The following is a 26,708-nucleotide window of genomic DNA, read 5'->3' on the forward strand; positions in this document are numbered from 1 at the left end:
AGCAGTTAGTCACACTTCAGTTCGTTTGTTTTTTCTCCATTGCTTAAACACTTTAAAAACACAAAAGCACAATCATCAAAGCCATTCCTCTTGTTCTCTAAACCAGTTTCTGCACAAATCTTAGCGTCACATTTTCACTGCAAGAATCAACAGCACTGTTTGTCAAACAAAAAACACAATGCATCACATTTCTAAGCAGTTACTTACATGTTTCCTGTAGGAAAACAATAACTGAACTGCTTATTGTGCTTTCCATAATAATGGGATTATAACAAAGAACAGAAGTGATCTGTACAATTGTTAATTCACTGACTTTATAGTTGTTGCATCTTAACTATTAAGAAACAAAGTTCCTTAATGTCTTGTCTTTGATGTTTAATTACCATTTTTTATGAGAATATATACTGAATAAAATAATTGAAATTAATAATCTAAAACTGATGTTGGCATAATCGTATTTCAGACCTGAGTAATATCTGCAGGTAATCCCCTCAGGCTGCTTAGAGCTGTGTGGAAATGTTTGGGCACCCTTTGGCAAATTTCATATTTCGTACAGTGTATTTAAGTTTTTTTAAGTTCATGAAATTAAACTTAACTGTGTTGGAAAACGGTTCGTTTTTAATGTCTGTACAACGTGGGTCAGACCAGATTTTCTGCAGCCTGGTGGTGCTGTTGACTACACACACCGAGGACACCAGCTACAGGAACCACTGAAGTCCAGTGTTATATAAAGGTGGTGCTGATGGCGAAGGGCCACGAGACCATTAACATGAGCTCACCTGAGCAGAGTCTGAGCTCGGCCCTGCACCAGGTAAACATGATGGCAGCAGATCATTATAAGTGTGTGTTATGTTTGTGCCGTTTTTGGTGTGTTTACAGTATTGCAGTTGGTGGTAGGGTTGTGCCGATGGATGACGATATCAGTGATCGACGATCGCCTATTGCTCATGCCTTTGCAAATGTCAAGACGATATTTGACTTGTTTTCCCATGAATATAGCAACTTATTATTTGTTGTATTAAATTAATACTGCTTTTTCTGGCTGTAAATAGATATTCTGAAATCAATCAGGGAGAGAGGCAGCAAAATGGGAAACTCCAGGGCCACGGGCAGATGTTTTAAGTTGGCGGTGCTGTAGTGGGAGGAACATTTTTGCAAATATATGTTGGAGCTTAACTTAAAAATTAACGTAAAAATTCATATTCGGTGTCTCTCCATACAAATACAACATAGGCCTACAACAATGCCACTATAACACAGACCAAAACAACAACAACAAAAACAACAATAAGGTCTATAAAACACAGAAACGCAATAATGCCATGGCTTCGCAATACGCATCCCATTGCGCACGGCACACAAGACCATATCCAAATATGCACATTTTTTTCAACGACGGTTAGTTGCTAGTGTGATGAAATATATTGTCAATGGACTATTAAACTGCTCGGCGGCAGCTTATAATAAACCAAATATCTTACCTTGAGCTGCAGACAGTGCGCCCCAGTAGTTACAATGATCCAAAGGTGGCCTTGCGCTTGGGCGTTGGGTGTGGATGGGGCATGGATGTCCAATGAGTTCAAAATGTCACTGTGGACATGCATCATGGAGAGGTGAGTTAGTCTCTTCTGGGTCACGGTGTTGATGCAATGTTTTCAAGTGAAGCAAGGTGGAGAAGGTCGGCTGGATGAGGCCACAGAGATGGGCAGGCGCAGACCAGTATTCCACCAGGTGTAGTGAAAAACCTGAAGGCGAACCAAGTTGTGGTGTAAGGAAAATTGAAGTTAGATGGCTGGAAAAGCTCCTCAAATGCCGCCAAGTCGGTCCTAGCCAGACACCTGGTAGTAGCAGGCCCCTCAGTGGCGGCGGCTCATTCTCCGGTCGGTGCTGTCGGCTGCGGTCTCCGTCTCGGACACAAAAGTAAAACCAAACGAAAGCGATGGAGTGCTGGTCGTGCTGCTGTCCTGGGCAGGCTGGACTTCAACTGGACTCCTTTTTAGATGGTGGTTTGCCCAAAAAATCTAAAATGCATTTTGCACCATTATGAATTAATCCTTGGCCCAATCCCAATGTCCCCCCTAAACCCTGAACCCTCACAGACTTAATTGATATCACCTGGTGAGTGATTGAGTGCGACGGGCTGCAAGGGCTCCCCTAATAACCATGGTAACCCCGTGTTTAATGTCACAACTAGCCACCCTTCCCGTATAACACGAGATCGTCCCGTATTTGAAAATAAAGGCTGGGGCATAAAAAGATAATGGATGATAACAAGTAAAACAAAGCTTCAATTATAGAAAACAGTCATTTAAAATATCCTCATGGCTGCTCATAACTACAATAGTCTCTTATAAACAATTGATTACGTGTTTGCAAATAGTTAGTCTTGTTTGGTTTGTTTCCGAGTTAAATGCATCGTGCTGATAATGAGAGGAAGAGAGCTGGCTTCGTTTTATAAAGGTCATTAAGAGGTTACTGAGGAAGAGGAGAGGCTGCGTTTTTCTGTCACAAACACTGAGGCATCTCCATGTGTCCTGGACAGTTAACTTCATTACTCAGTCACATGCAGAGGCAGCACAAGGAAAGAATCAGCTGTTATCAGCCGAGGAACGCTGCTGAATGAAGCAGCGGTGGAATGTAGCACGTGTTGAAGAATAAATCTGAGCAACTTGTACTTTTCTTTTACTCCTCCATCACTCGAATCAAGTGAAGAGCTGTTTGTTTGAATCAGCAGTGACCTGTTCACCTGATGTTGCCGGTGTGTCCAGATTTTTATATCACAGACAAAATTCTTCACCACCAGACAATCTCCATCTTTATCAGCAGTGTGTCTCCAGAAATGACCAACAGGAGGAGCCAGACTCTTAAAAATACACTGTTTTATTTTATCACAGAAGTGTTTCAACTGCAATGTAAGTAACATTTTAATGGTCAGTTCCCTCCCCATATCAACCAGGACACCCAGTATGGAAGAACAGACCAATGTGGTGCTTTTAAAAAAATAAACTGTTAGGATGTATGCAGATGGTCTTATAATATTGTGTAAAGCAGACTTTACAAAAACAAAATGCAAAGAGACAAAAATATCACACTGACAGGTAGATGGCCTTTTATCCCGTCACATTCATTAAAATAAAACCAACTGTGAGTTTGAAAAACAACTAAAAACTACTTCTGGTATAAAACTTATCTTCCATGAGAAAATGTTTGATGGGAAATGGCACAGACTTAAAAAAAAATTATATATATTTTTTTTTAAAAGTCACACTCACAGTGGCGCTTTTCATAGCAGGTTAACTCCCCTGTGTATTTTATCAGGAAAACACAGCAACAGTAGAAACTTCAAATGTGGGCTGAAAATCTAGCTTGACAGACAATTTGACCTCTGTTTCCATTTGGTGAATCAAGTCAAACTGAAGTAACAGAGGATGTTTTCAGATAAAAACAGAGTGTAAAACTTCATCTAAAACTACAGCAAAGACAAATTTTACGAACACTCGCTAAGACGATGAATATTCAGCGGGAAGTTTTCCAGACGGTTAGTGGCCCAGATTATCGATTAAAACCTCGTCTTTAGGATTTAGTCCATCCTTACATTCATTGAGAACTTACTGGTTTGTTATGAGGATGCACACAAACACAACAGACCCGAGTTAATGCTGAAGTAGACAGACCGAGTGAAGCTGTTTACGGGTCATGAGCTCCCTTCAAAGTTCATCATTTTCCCACGTTGTCTTTGTGTATTTGGCTTGATCAGAGTTCAAAGCTGCAACAGTCCAGAGTGATGCACTGCTCATGTTTCACGTCCGATGTGCAAAAAGTCCCATTGAGGATCAGAGTTTACAAAGTGATTAGTTAAATCTAACAGTTAGACGAGCCACAACATCAGGATCTCAGAGCCTCATGTATAAAAAAAAGTGTTAAGACTTTATTTACACACCGTCATAACTTCATGTGAATTCTAAGAACGTGATTGTTTCAACAAAAAGTGTTTAACTTCATTAATGCAATCTAACATTTTATCTTTTTTTTTTTTATAATTTTGTGCAAAAGAACGTTTTATACATGAGGCTCTGGGACGGAACGTGTACAAGCCGTCATTCATTCACTGCCTGAGATCTGCTTGTTTTCTGATATCTGGGAAAATGGAAAACATCTTGAAGAATTTCTGCTCTCTTCTACATGATTAGTCCATTTCAACTGATTTTTTTTTTTTTTTTTTTTACATGTTTGGTTTTGATTTGTTTGTTGAGTTGCAATCTGAACTCTTTAATTTATGTCAGAGAAACCACTTCTTTGATCAGTGGCATCAATTGGAAAATATCCCCTTGAAACAGGAGAAGCTGCTGTGTTTGAAGGAAATAAAAAAAAATAAAAAATTCAGTAACATATTTCAGCTCATGTTGTCGCCACGATGGCTGGATGAGACGAATCTCTGCTGTACACTTCAGAACACCGAGGTTCTCGGTTCTTCTTGTCTTCTGAGATTGTTGTAGAGGAGCGTGGCTAAACCAGTTCAAAGGTGCTCCCACTGAGGGTCATGACAGGGAGAGCCGGTGGAGGGCAGGGTGGTCTACTCTACATCTACTGAAGGTTTTTACTCGAGGTTTTAGATCATGGCCCGGAAAGCAAACGAGACTGCAGCGCCCAGGGCCAAGCCGAGGGACAAGAAGAAGGCCATGATGGCCCCCGCCGTCTCTGCCTCATGCTGCGGCACCTTCCTGTACAGAGACAACGGAGGGACAAAATTCATCAGAATGAGTGGCTCACCATTAAACACAATGGTGTTTATGTTAAAGCACGGATACAGCTCTACATCACTTTAAAGAACAGTTCAACACTTTGGGAAATATGCACACTCTCCCCAAGAGTTAGATGTTGTCATTGATGCACATTGTTTTATTAGAGCTTGTGTGTGCATTACATATTTTGTTGTGCTCAAGTGTGTCTGATCTGAGTTTTACCTGCATGCAAGACTAACTGTATTCTCCCACAGGAGAAGTTTACTCTCACGCCTGTGCGGTAAGTATGGCACTACAGCCAGTTAGCTTAGTTTAAAGACTAGAAGCAGGAGAAAAAACCTGCCCACAAACACCTCTACAGCTCAGCAATTCACACATTTTATCTCTCAACTGTTTTTACATTTCTGTTAGTGTATTTTTGAGCTTTAATGAGAGTCTCGCTAGCCGAGTCCCTCTGTTTCCAATCTTTATGCTATGCTAGGTTAAATTACTCCAGGCTCCAGTCCAGTACTTCAAAGAGTGCTCTCCCAACTCCTTGTCAAAACCTGGCACCTACATTATCCACAATGCCAGCAGTTTGGTTAAAGATTTGGGTGTGTTCCACTAAGTCATCTGCCAAATCCAACAGTCATTGTGTGCACATTTCCAACATACGTGTGTGTGTGTGTGTGTGTGTGTGTGTGTGTGTGTGTGTGTGTGTGTGTTTGTGTAGCCCTTACTTGGGTCCAAAGCACATGCAGAGACTGGCCAGGTATCCGTTGGAGAAGGAGAAGAAAATCATGAAGATGATGTACCAGGCGTCGTGTTCAAACAGCACAGGGAGGTAGTGACGAGGCTGAACATTACACAGCATGAAGAGAGGGATGAAGACGACCCTCAAAACCACCAGGACAGGAAGCCAGATACTATCTTTACCCGGCTGAAGACAGAAACACAGCTATGTCACCACAGGCACAGACAAGAATTAACAGGACTCATTACAACACAGAAACCTACTTTTGGATGTTTTTGTTTGGGGAATGGCAATACATTCAGCATGATGTAATTAGAGCTGCAACGAGGAGCGGATTCATTGATTAGTTTATGATCAGAAAAACAAACCACATCATTTTGAAAATCGATTCATTGTAAGTTATTTACCAAGAGAAATTGCCACACATTCTCTGGTTTCAGCTTCTCACGTGTCAGGATTTGCTGCTTTTCTCTTTTTACATGATAAGAAACTGAATATTTTGTGGTTCTGGATTATTGGCCGGACAAAGCAAGTAATCGCCTTAGTTTCTGGAAACACAAGATGCACATTTTTTTGCAATTTTCCAATCTATTGCAGACTAAAGTAATCATAAAAAATAATTGCTAGATTAATCAATAATGAAAATAATCATTAGCGGCTGCATTTCAAGTTCCTCTGAAGAGAATTATGGGTTTTTCTATCTCAAATTTTGATTATATATTTTGAGGCCTGGAAAGTTAAGTTCAATAACGAACATATTTCTTGACATCCTCTCTGTTAATTTAGGTCAACAATTTCATGTAACTTGGGAGAAAGAAAGCAAAAGACACAACTGACCCGAGGACCTGATTTCACAGAGCACCTCAGCGGAAACTGTCAGGATCCTGATCAGTGTTGTGTGATGATGGTAAATAAACTCACATGGTCCTGGAGCAGCTGACTGCTATCTGCACTAATACCAAGAGGCTGCATTTCAGCACAGGTCAGACCATGTTAACTAACTCTACTCAGTTTGTTCACAATCACTTGATTCAATTTGATTATTTCCTCTGGATCGCAGGAAATTAGACCTGTTTGTTAATTTGTTGATTTATGGACCAAGTTTGAAAAGAGCTGAACTTACGCTGAGCCCAGAAAGACAAGAAGAAAAAACATTAGTGTTAGTGCAAGGAAAAGTGCCTGAGACACTCAGTTCTGTGATTGTATAATAATGTCATGTGACAGTTTAGATAATTAAATCTAGAGAAGATAAATGCAAGTATCTGACAGACGTCTGACTGAGAAGATGCTCAACATCCTCATATTGGAGGCCAAATGGGACATGGGTATATAAATATTCAAAATAAAGCTTTTTTCGGTGGAATATTTTTATTTTTATTTATTTATTTTTTTTTTTAAAGTGGTTAAAACATGTTTTTGCTGCTGGACCTTTCCTTAGCAGCACATCACTCAGCTTCTGTGCCGGTGCCCCTGGCTGCCTCTTCAAAATGGTAGGGCGCTAAACCAAATCTACTGCAGGTAAAACACTGACTAGATACCTCACACACCCCGACATCAAACAACCCCAACTATCCCTTTGAAGCTTGCAGCAGATTACAAATGAGCCAGAAATGCATTTATAACAAAACAGACACACACGCTCAGATGTGTAGCAATAACCTTTGACTTTCCACCGGTCATCCACATGTGCTTGTAAATAAAGTACAAACTTTCAAAATCACCACAGCCACTTATCAAGGACGCCCAAAATCACTTCCTTTACACAGTGCGCACACACACACACACACACACACACACACACATGCACACACACACTTCTCCAAAAAAAAAACCTCTGATCTAAGCAACAAAACTCCACTCCTTTATTTTCAGCCTAAACTCTGAGCGATTCATGTTGTTCCACCGCTCCACTAATGACTCAGTGATCTGTTCATGTATAAACATTTAAGCAGCCAAAACTCTGTCAACAAGTGGGTCTGTTGTCCATGAGACCATACACCAGCCAGACAACAGCAGATCACACTAAATATTTTGATGTGGTCATTTTAAATGGACTCTATAAGGCAAAAGTGTTTATCAACAAGTGCCATCATTGGACTGATTTGTTTATCGGGCCGCAGGAGGAAGTCAGGTTGAAGCCAGGTTGAAGCAATGGTTACTGTCATTACTATAGCTTTATACATTTTGAAAAATGTTCTATTGTTATTGTAGAGTTGCCACCAGTCAAGCTTGTAGCCAGTATCCACAAAGACCTGATACTACCAGGTCACCTGAAACTAAAGCTCACAGAACAGATGAACCTTTGTACACAAGGGAGTTTTTCATGGAGTCTCATCAAAGAGCCAAGCAGCTAACTCTGGGTTCAATCCAGGCTTTTTAGTCATGACGTGACATGAGCTGACCTGTACTGCATAGCTAATCTCCAGAGCAGGTAAGAACGAGCAAGTGTGTTGGTGAAATGTCTTATTTGTGTTTAACTGACCCACATACAGACGGCCGTCAGACTCCTGCCGGCCCAGTCCATCAAGTTGAAGAGGAGGAAACATGACACAGGGATGAAGTAGGTACCTGAAAAAGGAACACAATAAACAAAGTGGCTGTAGCAACAGTAACAACACCAAGAATACAGACGTGTTTGTTTGAAAGAAATACCCAACCTCTGTGGGCATATAAAGTGGAGCTGAGAGTTTGCAGCTTTCTCCTTCACAGAGACTGGCAGCTGTAACCCACAGTCACAGCACTGAAAGTACAAAACATCCTGAGGAACTGCACCAACTTGCTTTGATAATGAGCTGACAACAGCTTCTTTGTAAGCCAACAGGAAGAAGTTGGTTTAATCAGATATGTGTGATCTTAAAGGATTAAAACTAATTCAGTATATTAATGAGCTACCCTCATATTCATTAAAAAAAAGCCTTGTCCAGGCATCTATGTGAGCAGAAGGTAAAAAAAACCAAACAAACGAAGAACAGAAAAGCTAAAAGATCCAATTCAGTCCATAAAACTGTGCAGATAAAGCCTTCCATCCCACTTCACCATTGCACTATTTTTGAGGAACTAAGGTTTATATAAAAAATTTTCCCAGACCTACAGTCTCCTCCTTGGGAAACAAAAACAAGGTTTATTCGCTAATTAGTTTGGTGATAAATGTTTGAAAAAGAGCCAAAAACTTGGCAATCATCCCGCTCAGACGTCAGATTATCAAAGTTACTGGCTCACTAGGGAAGAAATGGAGACTCACCCCAGGCGCCTCCACCTGCTACTGTGGACTTGACCTCGACGGTCACAGCTGGGAATGTTCCAATGGTGACGGTGAAGATGCAGCACACTGACAGAGCCATCCCCCAGATCTGACGAGAGAGCACCGGAGGAACATTATCAACATATACAGGTGGAAGGTGGAAGATGCACATGAAGAGGAGCTTGTTATGGGATGTGAAGTTTTAAATTACTCAGATGTGCTTCTGGAAACAAAGACTGTTGGCTTTGATAGCCATGCACACCGATTTGTGTTCATGTTTCAATGTGAGGAAGTCATCATTGCACCTGTCTGAAGATGTTGAACACAGACACGCTGGGTTTAGCCTCTTCCTCCACCAGGCTCATCACCGGTCGCTTCTCTGCTGAACTTTCTGAAAAACAAACAAACAGCTCTCTATCATTATGTTGGTCAAGTGACAGACCATCAGTCCCAAGCTTCAGTGGCTGTTTGCACAAGATTTTAATTGTTATATGACATAGGTTTCCCATTACACTCCCACACACTGGAAATTAAAACCCAAACCCCTAACTGTCACCAAAACACAAACTGAACCAAAAACACTTTCAGTGGGTTTGGCTTTCACAGGCACTCATTTTTTTTTCCCCCACACACATCCTGTTTATTTTCCTGCAAAGCCAATGTGAGACATTGAGACCTGCAGCTGGAGCATGAAATTATCTTGGTTGAATCACCTGCACAACAGATGACCACCTGTGTTAGAAAACGTCTGGTTGTTTGATAAAGAGTCAAAAATGTACAAGTCTGCTCATAGAAATGTAACACAAACGTAAAGTGCCATAGCCAAGGATCATTTCGATGAAAAAAACAATCACAGAGCTTGAATGCATATTGGGTAATGCAAACTGTAAGTGTAAGCTGGAGATTTCTCTTGACAGAAACCAGGTAATATTCAGCAGGTTAAAAACAGTTCACATTGAGACTCTGGACAAATTTAAATAAAGTGTTTATGCAAGTGCATTAAGAGCCGTTAAACAAATGTACAAATAAAAAAAATCTTTCACACATAAATCTGAAAAAAATATTAAACTGATGGCCATAACATAAACATAAAGTATTATTAAATTATCCAGGAGACTAACTTGTTTTTTGAGGCTCTGTTTCTTTGAGTTTTTGAGGCTCTGTAGAGTTCAAGTCGGACACCTTGATAAAAAAAATAGCTGCAGTACCAGGGCTTCAATGGTTTTACAACTTCTCACAAGTATTATTTAAAAGCACCATGATTTTTTGAACACATTTTGTTTTTTTCATGTCAAAACCAAATATCTTCTGTCTACAGCTTCAACTTCCATAATTATTCATTTTTTTGAAACTAGAACATGAATATCTGAGCAGAGCTGTGAGAATACTGAATGTACCTTTTTTGAGTAAGTCCATCTTGTTCTCCTCATCAGCAGAGGGTCTGGATCCATTACTCTCCATGTGGTACTGGAAAAACTCCTGTTGACAAAGACAACAACTATAACGAGCCAAGCCCACAGAGCCAGTAGAGCAAAGATAAAGACAGCATGTTCTTTGAGATGCTGCTAATTCCTACTATCAGATGTGTTTTCTCTCTCCCTACAGACTGCAGAGGCGCTCAGCACTTATCTCAAGTTTACATAGCGCTGTTCAAAAAAGTTAATGAGAGTAAAATGGGAACACATTTCAAAGTGGCTGTTCAACAAATACTTCCTGATTAAAACACTTTCAACTCTGTAAACATATTCTGTTAAGAGAATAAGTGGTCTCACCATCTTAGGCAGAGCGATGTAGGACATTATGGCCAAGAGAATAGCAACACAGGCTGTGATGAAGTAACCAAAAGCACTGTCCTGCAGGGCCGATCCAGCTGCAGACAAACACAACACACAGATGTTAGCGTTTTCAAGGCTTTCGTAAGTATTGATTTAACTCAGTAGTTTTTCCTGTAGGCCACAGCTTCAGGCAAATATCCTGTCGAGTTTCTTTTGGTCAGTATTCCTCTTTTAAAAATACATTTAAAATTCCAATTGTTGGATTATATAATTTTACAAGGGCTGAAACTAGCAATTACTTTGATTATCCATTAATCTGACAATTATAGTCTTCATTAATTGTGTTTTCCCAACATCACGATGAAGTTCATGATGAAGTGAACAATTAACAAATTACTTTAAAAGTATAAAAACGAACAGCACTTTCACAGCCTCGTCAGCTAATATTAGCACAGTCACATGAACTGAGAAGCTGAGATGTGTCATATTCAGTGCAGCCTGCTGTAACCGCTCACAAAGAAAGCCAAATCTGACAGGAAAAAATCTCAAGTGCCAAACTAATTCTGTTTTCTTCATAATTCTGTGGAGGAGGCCAAATTCAAAGAGCAGCCAGCCAATTTTATTGTTAACCACTTAAGTTAGGCTCGCCTTTCACCAAAAACAAAGTTCATCATTGAAACACATTCACTAAAATATTGCTCCATATTAAATGTGTTCAAACATTAATTTAAAATAGTAACAAACACATTAGCTAAGGGGTTAAACTCCCTGTCACTTTGTATTTTATTAGTAGTTCAAATAGCAATAATTCATATTTCTAGAAATAGCACTATAGTAGACAGGGGAACATGCAATACTAATGTTAGAAAAGGTGTACTAGTGCTTTGTGTGTGAGACGTACAGGCCAGCGCACAGATCATGGAGAAAGCGGCGAAGGTGCCGGCCAGCCCCTGTCCACTCATGATGGGAGTGGTGTAGGAGGCGGGCAGCATCCCTGCCAGGCCGAACAGGCTGCTCTGAAGAATCGCCCCGAACGCTGGGCAGGGAGACAGAAAACAAGACAAGGATGTTTAAGAGTTAGCACATTTTTAACAGTTGCATTATTCCAAAGCATCAGAGAAAGAGGCCCGTAAAAAATGAACTGCCGTCACAAACAGGAGGAGGCGACACCCTTTCTGAAAGAACATGGAGCATAACTGTTATATAACTGGTATTTCCCTTATCTCACTTTACACAAAGCCAACAAGGCGTTTTAATACAAACTTGCATCACACCAGTGGATTACAACGTCTTATACAGCAAGTCTGGAACTTAATTAGATGCAGAAATCTAGTAACGTGTCCACTGAGAGGAATGTGCCAACGGCGATATCAAAGCTTTAAGGTCACGACACCCTCCCCTCTGAATCAAACACGATGGGATGTTCCTCATGAGGATCTTGGGGGTCAGGACTAGCCCAACGGGGATGAGGAGGGGGGTGAGCTTATCCCTGCTGCTGACGGAGTCATTGTAAATAAACAAACACAGTGAGATTACAGACTGTGTTCTGAAGCTCAGTGTGGTACGACCGCATGTGTGTGCATCCATATGAGAGGGATTTCCCCAAACACAGTGGATGCAGATGATTTTGATCAAAGTGGAAGAATACACATGGAAATAATCATTTGCATGAGTTCAATGTGGAAATGAGGTAAAAGCAAACTCCTTAAACTAGTGCACCAATCCTGCAACAGGCAATCCCTTCATGAAGGTTGCGATGTTTAATTTTTGGTTTTTAGAGGTTTTGACTCAACTTTATGGTTGTTTCAAAGGGGAAGTGTACTGCATTACATAGAGAGGCGTTCCTAATATTTAGTCTAGCCTCATTGATGTAAATGGAGTCCACTGCCAGGCTGTCTGAGATCTGCAGTTTCTAAGAAATCCTGAAACACACACACAGAGTTAAAACAAGAGAGAGATTTAATCCTACCACTGTTTACCTGCAATAAACTGACCAATCAGAGCAGCCACTACCACAGCTTCTGTGTCAACTGAAAATGACAACTGCTGAATGGATACATCATTTACTATTGACTGGTCAGGGCAAATCAAAATAAAATAACACCTCTCCCAACAGGAAATCATCTCGCACGAACACAGTGTCACGAAGAAAGAATAAAGTGACTCAGAATGGAAATTCAGTCTGATCATCCAGCTCAATATTTCCTTGCACATGTTTGTGATCATAAACAAACTAGTAGGGGTCGTTATGTCTCTGCTGTTAAATAGCTTGATAAATACGCTAGAGCTTTCTTTTGAGAATGTATTTAGAAACTCACAGTTGATGCAGATAATTTTGATCATAGTGATGGTGAAGAAAGGCAGTGGGTCCATGTCCACCTTGACGAACACAGCTGTCAGCAGGAAAACTATCAGGATGACTGTCAGGCTGCCAGAGATCCGCAGCTTCTGAGGAATCCTGAGAGACACACACAGGGTGAAAACAACAGAGACATAAACCTTAAATATCCACCACTACACAGCTAACCCAAACCACCAGGAAAGAACATTAGCATGCCAATTTTAGGATGCCGAGTTGATTTTAAAAATACATGTTGGGTAAACTCCACTCATTAAAAAATGTAAGATGGAAATTTTAACATAAAATCCAGGTAAACAAATAACCTTATACTTATATTCATCATATAATAGAGATGTGTTCAAAGAAAGAGACATAAGGATAAGGACAAATAAGACAGGGGGATGTGGAAAAATTGGTTATGGGTCATTGTTGAACTGTCGAGGTCAGAGGTTCAGAAACAGGGTTTCTGAGAAGTTTAAGTCATTCTGCCAGAAAGTGCGAGAAAATGAAAATGAAAAATAGAGAAGTTGTGTCAGTTCACAAAGGCAAGTTCTCTGTTCAAAAAAAGGGTAAAAAAAAAAGGAAAAAGTGAGAATATTGAGGAAGGGAGGGATGGAAGGAGAAAAAGAACAGAGAGTAAGTTTGGGAGAGAAGCAGGGAGGGGTAAAGAAGTTGGGGTGTAATAGAGAACATAAATAGCATTCCTGGGTATGTTTGTGCAGGGGAAGAGTCAGCCGTGGTCGGGGTCCACCCCAGATCTCTCCAAATCCAACTCTAATTAAAGCAAACATACTGGAGGCATAGAGACATACATTCACATAACAGGATCATGTTGCCTATAGAGGCGTGGGGTGACCGACAGATAAACAGGACGGTAGGCAGAAAGAGCGGGAAAGATAAAGGTGTAGAACAGAAGCCAGTGATCTTGCAGTGTAGTATATTTTGGCCTTAAGGTTTTAGCTCATTGCTTCCTGTAGGTGGAGAAGTGCAAATGCTACACACAGGACTGCAAGTTATATAAATCTACATGGTCAGTTTTTTGGCGTGAACATGTCAGCATGCAGCAGGGAGGATACCTCTGGTGTAAGAAGGAGTTGAGGCAGGTGAAAATGAGCAGAGGGACCATGGCGCACAGCGTCATCACGTTGTTAAACTTTGACTCCAGCACATTGCGAGTATCCCCCTCCAAAGTCCCATTAGCTGTCTGATTAGAGGAGAGGTCTGTCGGCGCGTCCTTCAGCCTGCTGGTGAAGTACTGAGGAGAAATGACGAAGGAACGTACATATGGTTATCAGCTCTTGCAACCTAACAGCAGCAGTTGCAGTGAATGATAATTTAATGACTGATGTCACGAGTTTGTATCATGTGAATGTAGTGCTGCATTAGTTTCAACTAGGTGTTCCTAATAAACTGCCAACTTAGTGTACTTTTTTTTTTTTTTTTTTTTAAAGTCTGAGGTCACTCAGATGAAACATCTCAAAAGCTTATATAATGCACAAATAAAACAGATTTTTAAGTTACAGAACACAAAAACAGGTGAAATCACAGCCTAGAAATGTCAATGTGACGCATTTCAAACCGGCATCAAAGTCTTCCTGGGAGTCATACAGCCATGGTATAGCTAGCTATATTTATTGAAACGGCTTGCCAACTTTTCTTTTTCAAAACAAATACAAACTTTGAGCTATTTCAGCTTCCACAAAAATCCCCCCTAAGGGTGGGTTCAAATTAACTCCCCCAGGAAAATTAAACAGAAATTCCACATTTTAAGAAGTTAACCCTTTAAGGGTCCAAAAGAATGGCTGGAGATTAGAGAGGCTTTACCACGACCATGGAAATCCACCTGGATGGAGGAGGTCAGCCATCCTGAGTGAAACCAGGTGGTTTTGGAGGGAGAGTAAACAGACAAGTAAGGTGACCTTCCACTATGTGGACCCCAACCTTTAAATTAACTAGTCACTAACCACAAGGCCACCAACAGGGATCTTCCTTTCACCTCTAATCTGTCTGTGATACCAAGGGTTAGCTGCATTTACCTGCAAATATTCTCACTTTCAGAAGATTACAACCATCCTAAAATGTTACTCAACTTACCATTGTTGCTGTCATGAAGAAATTCCATGGTAAGAGGGTTCCCAAACCAAGGATGAAGAAAATTATCCACACTGCATTGTATCTGGAAAAGAGACAAAAGGAAGTTCACATGAAAGTACGTCAGTGAGGTCATTAAAACTTACTATAGACAAACAATTTAGAACAACTTGTTCCATGGCTCTCATCCAAATCTCATTTTGCACATGCTGAAACAGAAAATTACAACATCATACTGACAAAAATAGGTCCTCAGTCCAGAACTTTTAAAAACAGTTTCTCTTACTTGTCCCGAGGTGCGTTGATGGCCGTCATGGTTGTTGTTAGGGAGATGGAGGCACGAGCTCAGTCAGAGTTGTATCAGGGTTACACCACGTCTGAAATATACAGATAACAAACATGTTTTCAGAGCTTAAACTATCTATACTGCGCCAGCCAACATTCATCATCAGCCATCAGTCTCTCTATCGTTTTGATTACATTTTAAAATACTTAATGTATGGACAGACACAGCTATTTAATAATGGGCTGCATAACATACAACAAACCAATTCAGTTAAAACTGTCATCTGCTCCAGATTTAGTGGCTGCCCACCACCATCAGTGGTAAGAAAAAAACTTTACAATACAGACAGACTCAGCTTCATAACTCCTGTGTTGTGTCTTAATCATTGCAGAGTCAGACTAGCCACAACTTGTAACAAACAGGCAACATGATTCAAAGAACTTCACAACAGTTATGAAACTCACAAGACTATATTCACAAAGTATAAATTAAATAATTTCTGTTTCCATTAACTCTAAGTAAAGTCACTTTTTTTGTATACATTTACTTACAACAGAGTTCAATCAATGAAAAAAAGACTCCTCTTTCCTCTGGTCAGATGCACAACCAACGCACAGGCTAAACAAGTTCTGCATGCTTCATTTTATACCATACACCCCACTGACTGCTCACACTGGACCTGCCCTCTTTGCAGTGTTCATCCCTCCTTCTTCCCTTTACCCTGTCCTCCTCCACCCTACCTACATATTTTCACATTTACATTCCAACATCAAACACCCAGATTTCTGTCATATCAAGCCAACAGTAAATAGTGCAGGAGTCAGACTCTTCCTTGAAAAGATTCCTATGAGAATTGAACAATCATGTGAGATAGCATGGCTTGAAAAAGAAGAAGCTCAGAAGACAAAGTGAAGGGTTGTTTTTCAAATTATACTAGTCCACCATGTTCTTGAGTCTCTTGCCTTTACATTCTCATCTGTTCTGCTCTCTGCATGATCTCATTTATCAATATGTCTTCTTAATTTCACCCTCCATATCCCCCTATGTCTCCCACTGTCTTCTAATTTCTCACCTCATTTCATCCACTGTTTCTCCTCAGCACCTTTTTTTTTTTTTTTTTTTTTTTTTTTTTTATTACCGCACGCACGCATGCTCCCCTTGGCCTTTATTGTCCTACTTTCTCATATGATCAGCTATCACCTACCATCCCTAATTTTTTGTATGTTATTCCGCTCTCATCTCCACTCTTAATTCATCCAACACTATTTATTCCATCGCTCCCCTCCCAGCATCTTTTCCTCTGGACATGTGCTCAGACAAGTGTGTAACACCGTCTCTAAACAGAGTAACTTCTCTTCAACACAGACCAATTTCACATCGAACCAAATTAAACAATACAAGGCGGAGTTAACGATCATGAGCACTTAAATGCAAGAGCTGTAAATGATGCTTTTAATCATGTTGTTCATTATGGATTATGCAATCTAAATTGTTACGAGTGGGTTGCCATATTATTTGTTCTCATGCATGAGTACACGTACAGGGGACATGTTACACTTTCCTGCCAATGGCTTCACACAGGGAAGTGATGAAGAAGAAGACTGCTGGTAGGTTAACGTTGAGAAAAATAATGCAGGTGTCAGACGTTTAAGGAAAATCTGCTTTGCAAATATTTTACATGTGAGGAAATGCATTCAATGTGTGTGTGTTAGAGTTCAAGGATACATACAATGCATTTTGGTGAGTTACGTAGAATGTAAACATGATTTATTTGTTTCCAAGAAAACCCTACAGGACCCTTTAAACAAGCAAAAATCAAGACATCTGCAAAGCCGTTTTTTCTAATAGCCAATAGCACTGTTTAGCGATGGATACTGACAACAGAAAGCCTGATCCATTCATTAATTAATTCATCTAAACACAAGACTGGCATCAATGATTTGATTTGGATTTATTCTCAACTCAATAGATAGAGGTTGGCAGCACTTCCAAAGCATGTTGTCTAGTTTCTTTTTGCTGATAGACGTGATGAATCCAGTGGTTGATCTGGTCGTAAGTATACCCTCAGATAGGAGGACAGAGACTGCTCTATATGAAGGGACACACATATACACACACACACGCACGCACGCACGCACACACGCACACACGCACACACGCACGCTAGCCCATTATGTATCATGCATATAAACTACACCGGACTGACCGAGCAGAGTCTAACTCTGAGAAACCACTGTCTATGAGAAAGGTCTGCATGGCATGTGGGATGGGACAAAAGTCCAACAGACAGGAGACCGTAAGTTAAACAACACATTCGTATGTGCTTGCTTACACAGAAATTTACCACAAGACCAGGCATACGCTGTGTGAATGAAAACTAGAACCCGACAGAGGGAGTGCATAGTTTGTCAATCAGAGAGCACTGATAAGTTCAATTCTCAACTGTACAGTGTCCCGCTCTTCTTTAAAATTACATTTTACACACACACACACACACACACACACACACTATTAATGTTAACAAAAGTATCTTGGCCAATATATATCTTTATCAGATTATTTCAAACGTCAATATGAATACTGGTCTCAAATATAGGTATATAGGTAAAACCCTCAAATGATGGATAGTTGTTTGTTACACAACTGTTTCTGAACTTTTTGTGTGCAACGGGGTGTAACCCATTAACACCATATCTAACAATTACTGTGCCCCCCCCCCCCCCCCCCCCCCCCCCCCCACCCCCCCCCCCCCCCCCCACAAGACAGCTGGCTTTTCACTCTCTCTTTTACACTTCAAATGAGGCTGTTCAGAAAAGCTGTAAACACTTTCCACAGTAGTCAGACAACACATTGTATGAACTAGTTCTTTCTGAATTTAACCAAGTCCTAAACAGCAAAGTAGCTGCCAGTATTCAACTAGCCATGTGTGCCTCCTATATACTTTTGTCTTGACAATGCCTCTGCCAGTTTTGAATGGCCTTGTGAGAAACCCATAGCCTGATTAGTATTTTCCCTCCCTTCCGCTGGTTGTCATAACATAGTCAAATCCCACAGGACCAGTGAGGCAAAACTTTTGGTATTACAGACACTGCTACCACTCACAGTTTAAAACACACTGTGTTAGTCATGTCCCAGATTCCTGTATAGTATCCCCCTCTCAACCTAACATGTCACCAAACGAGCCAGCTGGCACCAGTTACCTGGCGCTGACATGGTGCCCACCACACACACACTCACACGGGCACTTTGCAGTCTGTAGAGTGGTACAAAACTCCAGTTTGGCATCAATCTGACACTTTAACTGACTGACCTCTTAGCGACATCCAACTCCAACAATCAGCACTCCACAGTAATTTATTGTTTCCTCCTATAATGTCAAGGTTGAAAATACAGGGCGAATCTTGCCAAAGGGGGGCAGATCAGACTGGTCTGCTTGCCATCTCATCAGGAAAGTGGTCACAATTGTGCCCAAAATTTTAACTCTGTGACTTGAAAAACCTGGTCTAGTCACAGCACACTGATTTCTTTTATTCTATTTTTCTGAATTTCATACAGTTTTATAATTAGCTAGATTTAAATTTCCAACTTGAGGCTTCTTACAATACAGTACACTGGGTTTTCCACAAGCTCAAATGATTACTGAACTGTAATCCACCATGTGTTACATAAAACATCTGCTCAACAGCATTTTGGTATATTTTATTATAATCAGGTTGGCTTGTCATTCTGTGTTAATAATACGTTACTTCTGTTTCTATTTTCTAAGTATATCCGAAACAGACAGATACAACTGCAAGGATTTTAGTATAAAAGTAAAAGAAGGAATTGGGGCTCATCTGTTTTCAATGTTGCAGGACCAATGCCATTACTACCAAAATCAAAATTGCAGAGGTTTATTGGTGCAGGTTCTAACTCACCAATCTTTTTTTGTATTTATTATTTTAAATCTGCATGCTGAGGAGGAGTTTAGGTGTTTGTATATTTAAAAAGAAAAGTGTATTCTGGACGCAAGGAGTGGCACTAAGCTAAAACTGGCTGGTTAGAGTGCCTGTACAATGTGGGGTAGATCTGGGGGGAGATAGTGTGGTGTGAAGCTCATTGCTGGCAGGTGAAAAAAGGTGGCTGGAAACCATGTGTCATGTCCGTCTGCCGGCCTGCCCAGGCCAACAGGCGGGACAGCAGTGCCGGTGGAAAGCAGCGCATAGGGAAGTGTGACCTATATCCTGAAGACAGGGCAAAATCTTAATAGAAAAGGACAGGAGTACATTTTGTCTGAGCAGCATACCTCTCTAACAGGGTTTCCTTTATTCCCAGGCTGACACACACAATAGTTTGATGCCGGTCATATGATGAAGGTAAGGCAACTAACCCCTTTCCTCGAGGTCATTTCCCAGTGCTTATTGAAAGCGAACACTCTTATCAAAGTCATAACATTTTCAGTGCTAGACTGAAATGCCATTCTAAGAATTAACCAGAGTAAATGAATAACAGGGCGGTATTTCTTTTTACACCATCAGTGGTGACATATTTGATATTAATCTGAAAATTTGCTACAGGCATGCCAAGATCATGCCAGGAGTTTTTATGTAATCTGGTGAACAATGCAAATTTAGACAAATATTCACAACTTCAAAATGTACAACCATCACCAAAGCCTGAGTTTCTTTACCCTGGTGCTAAGGATACAAAGACCTGCTGCTTTTCATTCTAGCAATTTAATTATTTCACAAATGGGAAACAACCTAAACACAATTAACTAGCTTTCACCTCAGAAAAACCAGCTGTTAACTGGGGGCAAGGAACACTAAATTTAAGTGCTCAGTAGTTAGCACGTACTGCAGTTCAGTAGGTTTCATAGTTACATAGAAATATACTTAGCCATCTCTAAAAAGTGTCTGTGTTGCAATAGAAGCAGCACTAACAGGATTATGTCAGTAGGGTTGGGAATCGAAACTTGGTTCTAAATTAGAACCAAATAAAAAAAAAAAAAAGAATTTCAGTTCTGCTTGTCCTGAACACGATAAATCTTTATTGATGCAAACAAAGGCTACATGTGTGCAGGGATGTATGCAGCTATCTGCCAGTAATTTCATCCCTGCCTTACAATGCCCTTACCCTTGCTAATTGATTAAATCTTTGAGCCTTCCCTGCTCCCTGCTAACATTATAATATCTGTGATATGCAATTAAAAAAAATACCATTTTCTTACTTTCTTTTAATCCCAACTGTAATTGTGCCCTGCCCGATCAGTCACAATGCCTGTATCCACTGATCACAACTGTATTTACATACAGGTGACGACCGCCCTTTTGTTCAACTGTATAACTTATGTGTCAGTGGGCTCAGCATTAGGGTTGTCACAATACCCAGGAAAATACTCGATACCACGGGGAGAAAAAATGACCCTAACCCTAATCCTTTTTTAAATAAAGATTAGAACAATACAAACAATAACATACATGACAACACTTTTTAGGTTGTCTGAGGTAGTGCAAAAACCTTACTGTAAGGTGTATATATATATATATATATATATATATGACATGCAAATGTATTCACCTACAGCCCTGTGCTTCTGGTGACTTGGCACCAACACTGTCTATTAACGTTACAGACGGGCAGGACTGATAACGTTTGCTGCCTAGCTCCCACATTAACGTTGGTCGTTTTATTATTAGCCATAGCCGCTAGCCACTAGCTTAATGATAACTTAACAGATGGCTAATGTGGCTATCGGCTAATTGCTAATTGTTAAACGGCTAACCTTAACGACCAGGTAAAATAATAATGCAAAATAATTCCAGACGTCACTTTTGCTTTTTTCAATTTCAACTGAAACAGCAGCAGCACCTGCCATGTCAATTTAGTTTTATGCTGTCAACACCAGCTCAGTGTTGAGAACGTCAACTAGCGTTCATGTGTTCAGCTGCTGAGGGGAGGGGCTGTGTGCCTGTCTGTCTGCAGTGGTGCTGTATGAAGTTGAGTGTCAACAGGAGGAAGTGAAGACGATGGCACTGTTGGTATCGATACTGTTGCAAATGAGTATCTAATCCATTCATTTTTAGTATTGATTAGTATCTGAGTATCTTAAACTTTGAACTGAGGACTTGAGTGATCTCTATCTATCTATCTAAATTCCGCACTGTGTGTGCCCTTTTCAATGTTCACATGCCACACACTCCTGTTTTCTCTGCAGTACTAATATCATCAGAGACAGGAAGCGCTGCTACAGTGTAAACAACAACAGACAAAAGACTATTATTTCCTCATATGGGAAGTAATCAGTCTGGATTCGAATCACAAAACAAGCTGGATCAGAATTAACCCGATTCCACTCTATCGTCTAATTGCGATCACTGTCCAATATGCAAAAGCATAATGGGGACATCCCACCATTTAAAAAAAGCTTCTTATGCACAACTCGTAAAACTGTACAGTGATGATTCATATGCTGTTCACATCTGTGCCTGACAATCAAGTTTCCAATTTCACATCGTTCCTAGAATGACCAACACACACACACACACACACACACACACACATGAAAGCTTGCTCAACAGCCCTGTCCGAGGACACCCAGTACATTGCAGTTACGTTGCAGTACATTGACTTTTACAGCCTTGATTCCAATTTCACACTGTGCTTCATCCTGGTCTTTTTCAAGGACAGTATTATTGATGTTGTCCTCAGCCTGCCTGGAGAAGCAGATTAAAAATTTCAGAACAGAGAGGGAAAATGCAGGAACATGTGGATGACTGTTGCTTCATCTTAAAAAAAAAAAAAAAAGATGTCTGGTCCGTTTTTGAATAATGAAAATGCTTGAAAACATCACTGCCACGTTTCCACCAGTGTATTCCAAGCATGGTGGCCCGCCATGCTTACGTTGACCTCCCGCTAAGCCTAAGAATCAGGGAATTTGGGTATTATCGGTTGGAAACTTAGATATAATGGTTGGAAAGCTCATCAGCCACACCTGTTCGTTAAAACTCGTTTAGAACAAGAACATCCACAGTCGGAACGGCCATCGGGCGCAACAGGACAAATCCCGGTGAGCCAATGTATTGATACGAATTGAATCCATAAAGATTTTACCCCTGGTGTCCTGTGGATGGGAGCATTGTCATCCTGTATGTCCACCCATTTTTCCTTTAATTTGTGACCTGTCTGTAAGAAGGCCATGAATTGTTGATCTGAGTTTTGTTAGTATCTGCAGCCAGTCACCCTGACAGCACAAATGCAACACTGCCTAAACATTTCACAACTTTCCATCACATGCACACACCATGGTTTCATGTGAAGCTGATCTCAAATCAGTTCGTCCTTTCCAACAGCTTGTCCGAACAGGCCTTTCATGTCAGCCACTGTCTTTATACTAGTTGCCATTTGAAATCCTACTGACAGAAAAAATGAGTAAATAAAACTCAACCGATTAAACAACAATTCAATTTGAACCAAAGCTCTTTTCAGGGAAAGTAGGCTATGAACAGAAAGGACCTGACAGGTGGCCAAATACATATTCTCCTCACCACTTCCACACAGAGGCATGTGGGTATTCACTGTCAAACCAAGTAGACGCAGCAGGCCTAGGTAAAACTGTGGGGGTCCTAATGATCCAACAGACAAAGAGGCCTAGAAACTGCTAAAATGAACTCAAACAAACCTCTAAAAACACTGACTGATCCTGATGTGTCAGAAATCCAATCCAAACACAAAATTTAGCCTGGCTAACACAAAGGGATGACGCTGCATTGATATTTCACCAGTTTCCAACCCCTAATTTAATTGTTTTCGTTTCAAATAATTAAAACACTACAGCTTTTTTTCTTGGTGGAAAGGTGGAAATGAAACGAGCTGCGTACGTCAAGATGGCGAGCTGGAGTAGGTTTACTTGGCATCTCATCAGACAATGAGAAATGAATAATTATCTTCTTTGTCGTCCACACAATATTTCCCTAACAGAGAGAAATCAAATGAACTCTGTGGCTAAAGTTTGTGCTTTCTGTGTGTTACTCAGTTCTATAAGTTACATGTATTATACAGGATTTCCGCAGGGTTCAACAACCTCAACTTCTAAAACCTAAAGACCTAAAAAAAAAAAACCCACAGACCTTCTAAAAAACAAGTCCAATTTAATACTTGTTTCACAATCTTACTTTTCAAAGTATAAAGAAAAAACAGTAAGGAGAATATGGCCAAGAATGATTTCTTATTACTGTTTATGGCATTTTGCAGTATAAATCCTGATGATATAGTTAATTAAAATCAATGCAACCTGGAACTAGATAAGCAACAATAATGGATGGATGGACTAAACAACTGAAAATGATGAATTCCTGTTCATTTAAGTTTTTTGGTTTGCTACGGCTCAGATGGTGCTGACTAAAACTCACACGGCACAAAAAAGGACTGAACAGCCTCCTGCAGCACAATCCACTGTCACAACATTCCCACTATTAGTTTAGAGATGTAAAAAATCTCCTGACAGCATACATTCGATTACACAAACATTTTGTTACTAACATTACTCACTATGGCAGGCAAGAGAAAATATTTACTTAAATTTCAGCAAATTGAACTTCAGGCTTTTTGATACTCCTTTGAGGACAATACATTTGAAAGACTTTTCAAGACATGCAGATTTATGTCTGTGATTTGTGCAACTTCCATCCAGACAGGTCTGTACCACAGAGATTGTTATGCTTTGTAAAACAAGGATGTAATCAGGGTAATAAAAATAAGAGTCAGAAAGAGTGGCAAAGAAACAGGAAAAGAGACTTTCATGATACTAATGAGAGCAGCCAGGTAAATCCTGGGGGAAACAAAAAAATGTCAAAAGAGGGAGGGAGGGTCTTAAATCCATTGTCTTCACCATGACCTGCCCCCTTTATGCCCCAAATAATTTCCCGCCACTGAGAGTCAACAGGAACAAAGCCTGTCTCCAGCTGCATGTCTTTTCAGTTGGTTCAAGTGGTCTGGAGAAATAGCTGACTGATGAACTGGCGGGAGCAACTCCACTTATCACCATGGCTACACTACACTCACAGCACTGATGGGTTTAAATGAGTAAGACTGGGGGGCAGACATGGTTTGCATATTCCCTTTGATGAGTCAGTTTAGCCTGATCTTCACACGAGGAGTTGCCACCAGCCGAAAATGAAAAATTATTCATTCCACCAGAATGGACACTAATCAGTGACATCTGTTTCTTGCGTTGAGTATAGCACTGGTCAATTCAGCAACTCCACAGGTGGGAAAACTTAACTCCCACTCCTATAAAACAGATGTTCATGTGCACCCAGTGGTGGGCCGAGGCTGCTGTCCCATCAGCTGTTTGGTGGAAAACAAAGGCATCATTCTGGTGAGCTCTTCTCCGTCAAGAGAGTCACAAATAGCACCAACACGTGGGACATGGAGGAAAGCCAGGAAACACTCACTCACTCACAGCACAAGACATCCCATTTCATTTAGAGGAGTTATAGTAATCCTGTAATACATTTTACAAGAATACTACAAAACACTCTGTACTATTCATAGAAAACTGTGCCACAACAAATCCTACAGTGATACATACAAGTAGGTATCATAGTGCATCTAAATTCCCTTTATAGGCACATTTAGAGTAACGAGAAGAATATTTGTGACTTACATTAGTGGTCTACATGAGAGAAGACCTCACCCACAATGCAGCAGGAATGGCGGTGCTTGTTATTATAACCACACATCTTCTTTAAGTCGTCAACTGACTCTTAACTCTTCTTTCTACTGTTAGGTCCTGTGATACAGGAACTAACCATGTGCTACCACTGAAATTCATTAAAGCTGCCAGTCACGCACATGCTTCCCCTGCAGGCACCAAAAGTCATGTGCCCCATGATTGATAACCAGTCTGAAGAGACTGACGAACTTTGTATAAAATTCAAGATCATCTCCATTAAATTCTTAACAGCAACCATTGATGAAGAGCTTAATTTGACAGACAGATTCCGATCCCCAGAATTAAGCAGAAAGGGCAACATTTGAGACTCCACTTCTCACAGATTTATTGTTATTGAACCACAATTTGAACTGTTGCTGACAATTACAGAGAGCAACAACTGAAACACTCGGTCAGCTATTTTTGGTAATCAAATAATCATTTAGGCAGTTTTTCAAGCAAAGGCAACAAACACTACCTAGTTTTTATCTTTTCCATGTGAGGATTTGTTGTTTTTTCTCCATTTGTTTCCAATGTAAAGTGGGCTGTTTTCTAGCTTGGGACTATTACTTGTTATTACTTGTTTCACAGGCTATTTGAACACCTCACATGTGACTTTTAGAAACTTTGATGTGAACCTTTCCCTACTTTCTGACAATTCATAAACCAAATGATTGATCATTAGTCTTTAAAATAATCAGCAGAGAGCAATCCTTAGGTGCAATCCTACAGATAATAATTCGATATTTTCTGCGGATAGAAAAACCTTAAAATTAAACATATAAAGCAAACATTGAGGAATAAATGGAATACATCTTCTTGCCAGTAGGAATAACGCTTACAAACAGTCTTTTTAGTCTCCAAATGTTTTATTGAGGGGGCTTCCTCGCCTACGGGCTAACATGAGGCAACACTTCCCTGCTGGACTGAGCAGCTTGTTGGCGCTAAATTTAATTCCCCCGGCAGCAGTCAACAAAAGGACCCACGCTGCAGTCCGACATCAAAACACCAGTAGACTTGTCTTCATTTTTGTCTCTCAGGGACAGATAAAGACACGAGAACAGAATCGTAAAATGAACAAAAACGCCTCATAACAGTCGAGAGAAAGGAGTCTGCCATCTGAAACAAACAAATAACCGTTAACGTTGTTTTAGATGCAAATTCGCCAAATTGCGGGTCGGTTTTTAATTGAAGACAAGTTCGAACAAAGATACCGGTCACCACCGACGGACGATCACCTTCGGTTCGATAAGTGTTTTTAATTAACACACACTGAGGATGTCCTACCTTATCATCACAGTAAGCGCAGTCTGGTCGCGTCCGATCAAATGTGGGTCTGAGCTCAGTGGAATCCTTTGCTTCAACCACGAGTCGAGTGAAACCTTCAAGTACACCTCGAAAATACGGCTTGCTACAGTCATTTGAACACAATTTCTTGTGAAAAGTAATTAATTCCATTTATAGTGGAAATGATTGAGACTAAATCAATTTATATGCAGTAGTGGAAAGTAACTAAGTACACACAACGTACAAATACTTAAGCACAATTTTGGCAAAACTAGTTTATATTTCTCCTCCACAGTTAAACACTTGAATATGCCACTACATATGTTTAATAACATTAGTTGCTTTGCAGATTCAGATTGATAATACAAAATATAATAAACACATAAATTATTATCAATTAGATAAAATAAGACTTCATCAGAGGGGAATTATTGGTCGTATTAGGCTATACAAAGACATCAAATTTAAAGTAATGTACACATTAGTTTAGCAATAATTATAATTCAAATCTATAATAT

The 26,708-nt window shown here is 40.2% G+C and overlaps 1 protein-coding gene across 3 annotated transcripts; it reads right to left on the reverse strand.

Moving 5' to 3' along the window:
- Positions 1-2,862: 2,862 nt before the first annotated feature.
- LOC111235216 (equilibrative nucleoside transporter 1-like) lies at positions 2,863-26,274 on the reverse strand. Of its 3 annotated transcripts, none has more exons than XM_022763586.1 (13): positions 26,191-26,274; positions 15,210-15,300; positions 14,927-15,008; positions 13,909-14,087; positions 12,810-12,949; positions 11,393-11,527; positions 10,489-10,586; positions 10,114-10,195; positions 9,022-9,107; positions 8,717-8,825; positions 7,958-8,043; positions 5,462-5,661; positions 2,863-4,721 (listed from the first exon to the last, which is right to left on the reverse strand). In XM_022763586.1, the coding sequence occupies exons 2-13, from the start codon at positions 15,236-15,238 to the stop codon at positions 4,610-4,612; spliced, it is 1,338 nt and encodes a 445-aa protein (XP_022619307.1). In that variant the 5' UTR covers positions 15,239-15,300; positions 26,191-26,274; the 3' UTR covers positions 2,863-4,609. The 3 variants fall into 3 exon arrangements, with proteins under 3 accessions (XP_022619307.1, XP_022619309.1, XP_022619308.1); XM_022763588.1 differs by lacking the exon at positions 26,191-26,274 and adding an exon at positions 24,856-24,955; XM_022763587.1 differs by lacking the exon at positions 26,191-26,274 and adding an exon at positions 15,761-15,841.
- Between the last annotated feature and the right edge of the window lie 434 nt (positions 26,275-26,708).

Source organism: Seriola dumerili, unplaced genomic scaffold (assembly GCF_002260705.1).
Source record: "Seriola dumerili isolate Sdu_G_001 unplaced genomic scaffold, Sdu_1.0 BDQW01000478.1, whole genome shotgun sequence".
Taxonomy (NCBI): Eukaryota; Metazoa; Chordata; class Actinopteri; order Carangiformes; family Carangidae; genus Seriola; species Seriola dumerili.

Coding starts and splice junctions, on each gene's coding strand:
- LOC111235216 (XM_022763586.1), bottom strand. CDS start 15,238: ATGACGGCCATCAACGCACCTCGGGACAA. Junction 15,009..15,209: donor ATCAACGCACCTCGGGACAA/GTAAGAGAAACT, acceptor TCTCTTTTCCAG/ATACAATGCAGTGTGGATAA. Junction 10,587..11,392: donor CATGATCTGTGCGCTGGCCT/GTACGTCTCACA, acceptor GTTTGTCTGCAG/CTGGATCGGCCCTGCAGGAC.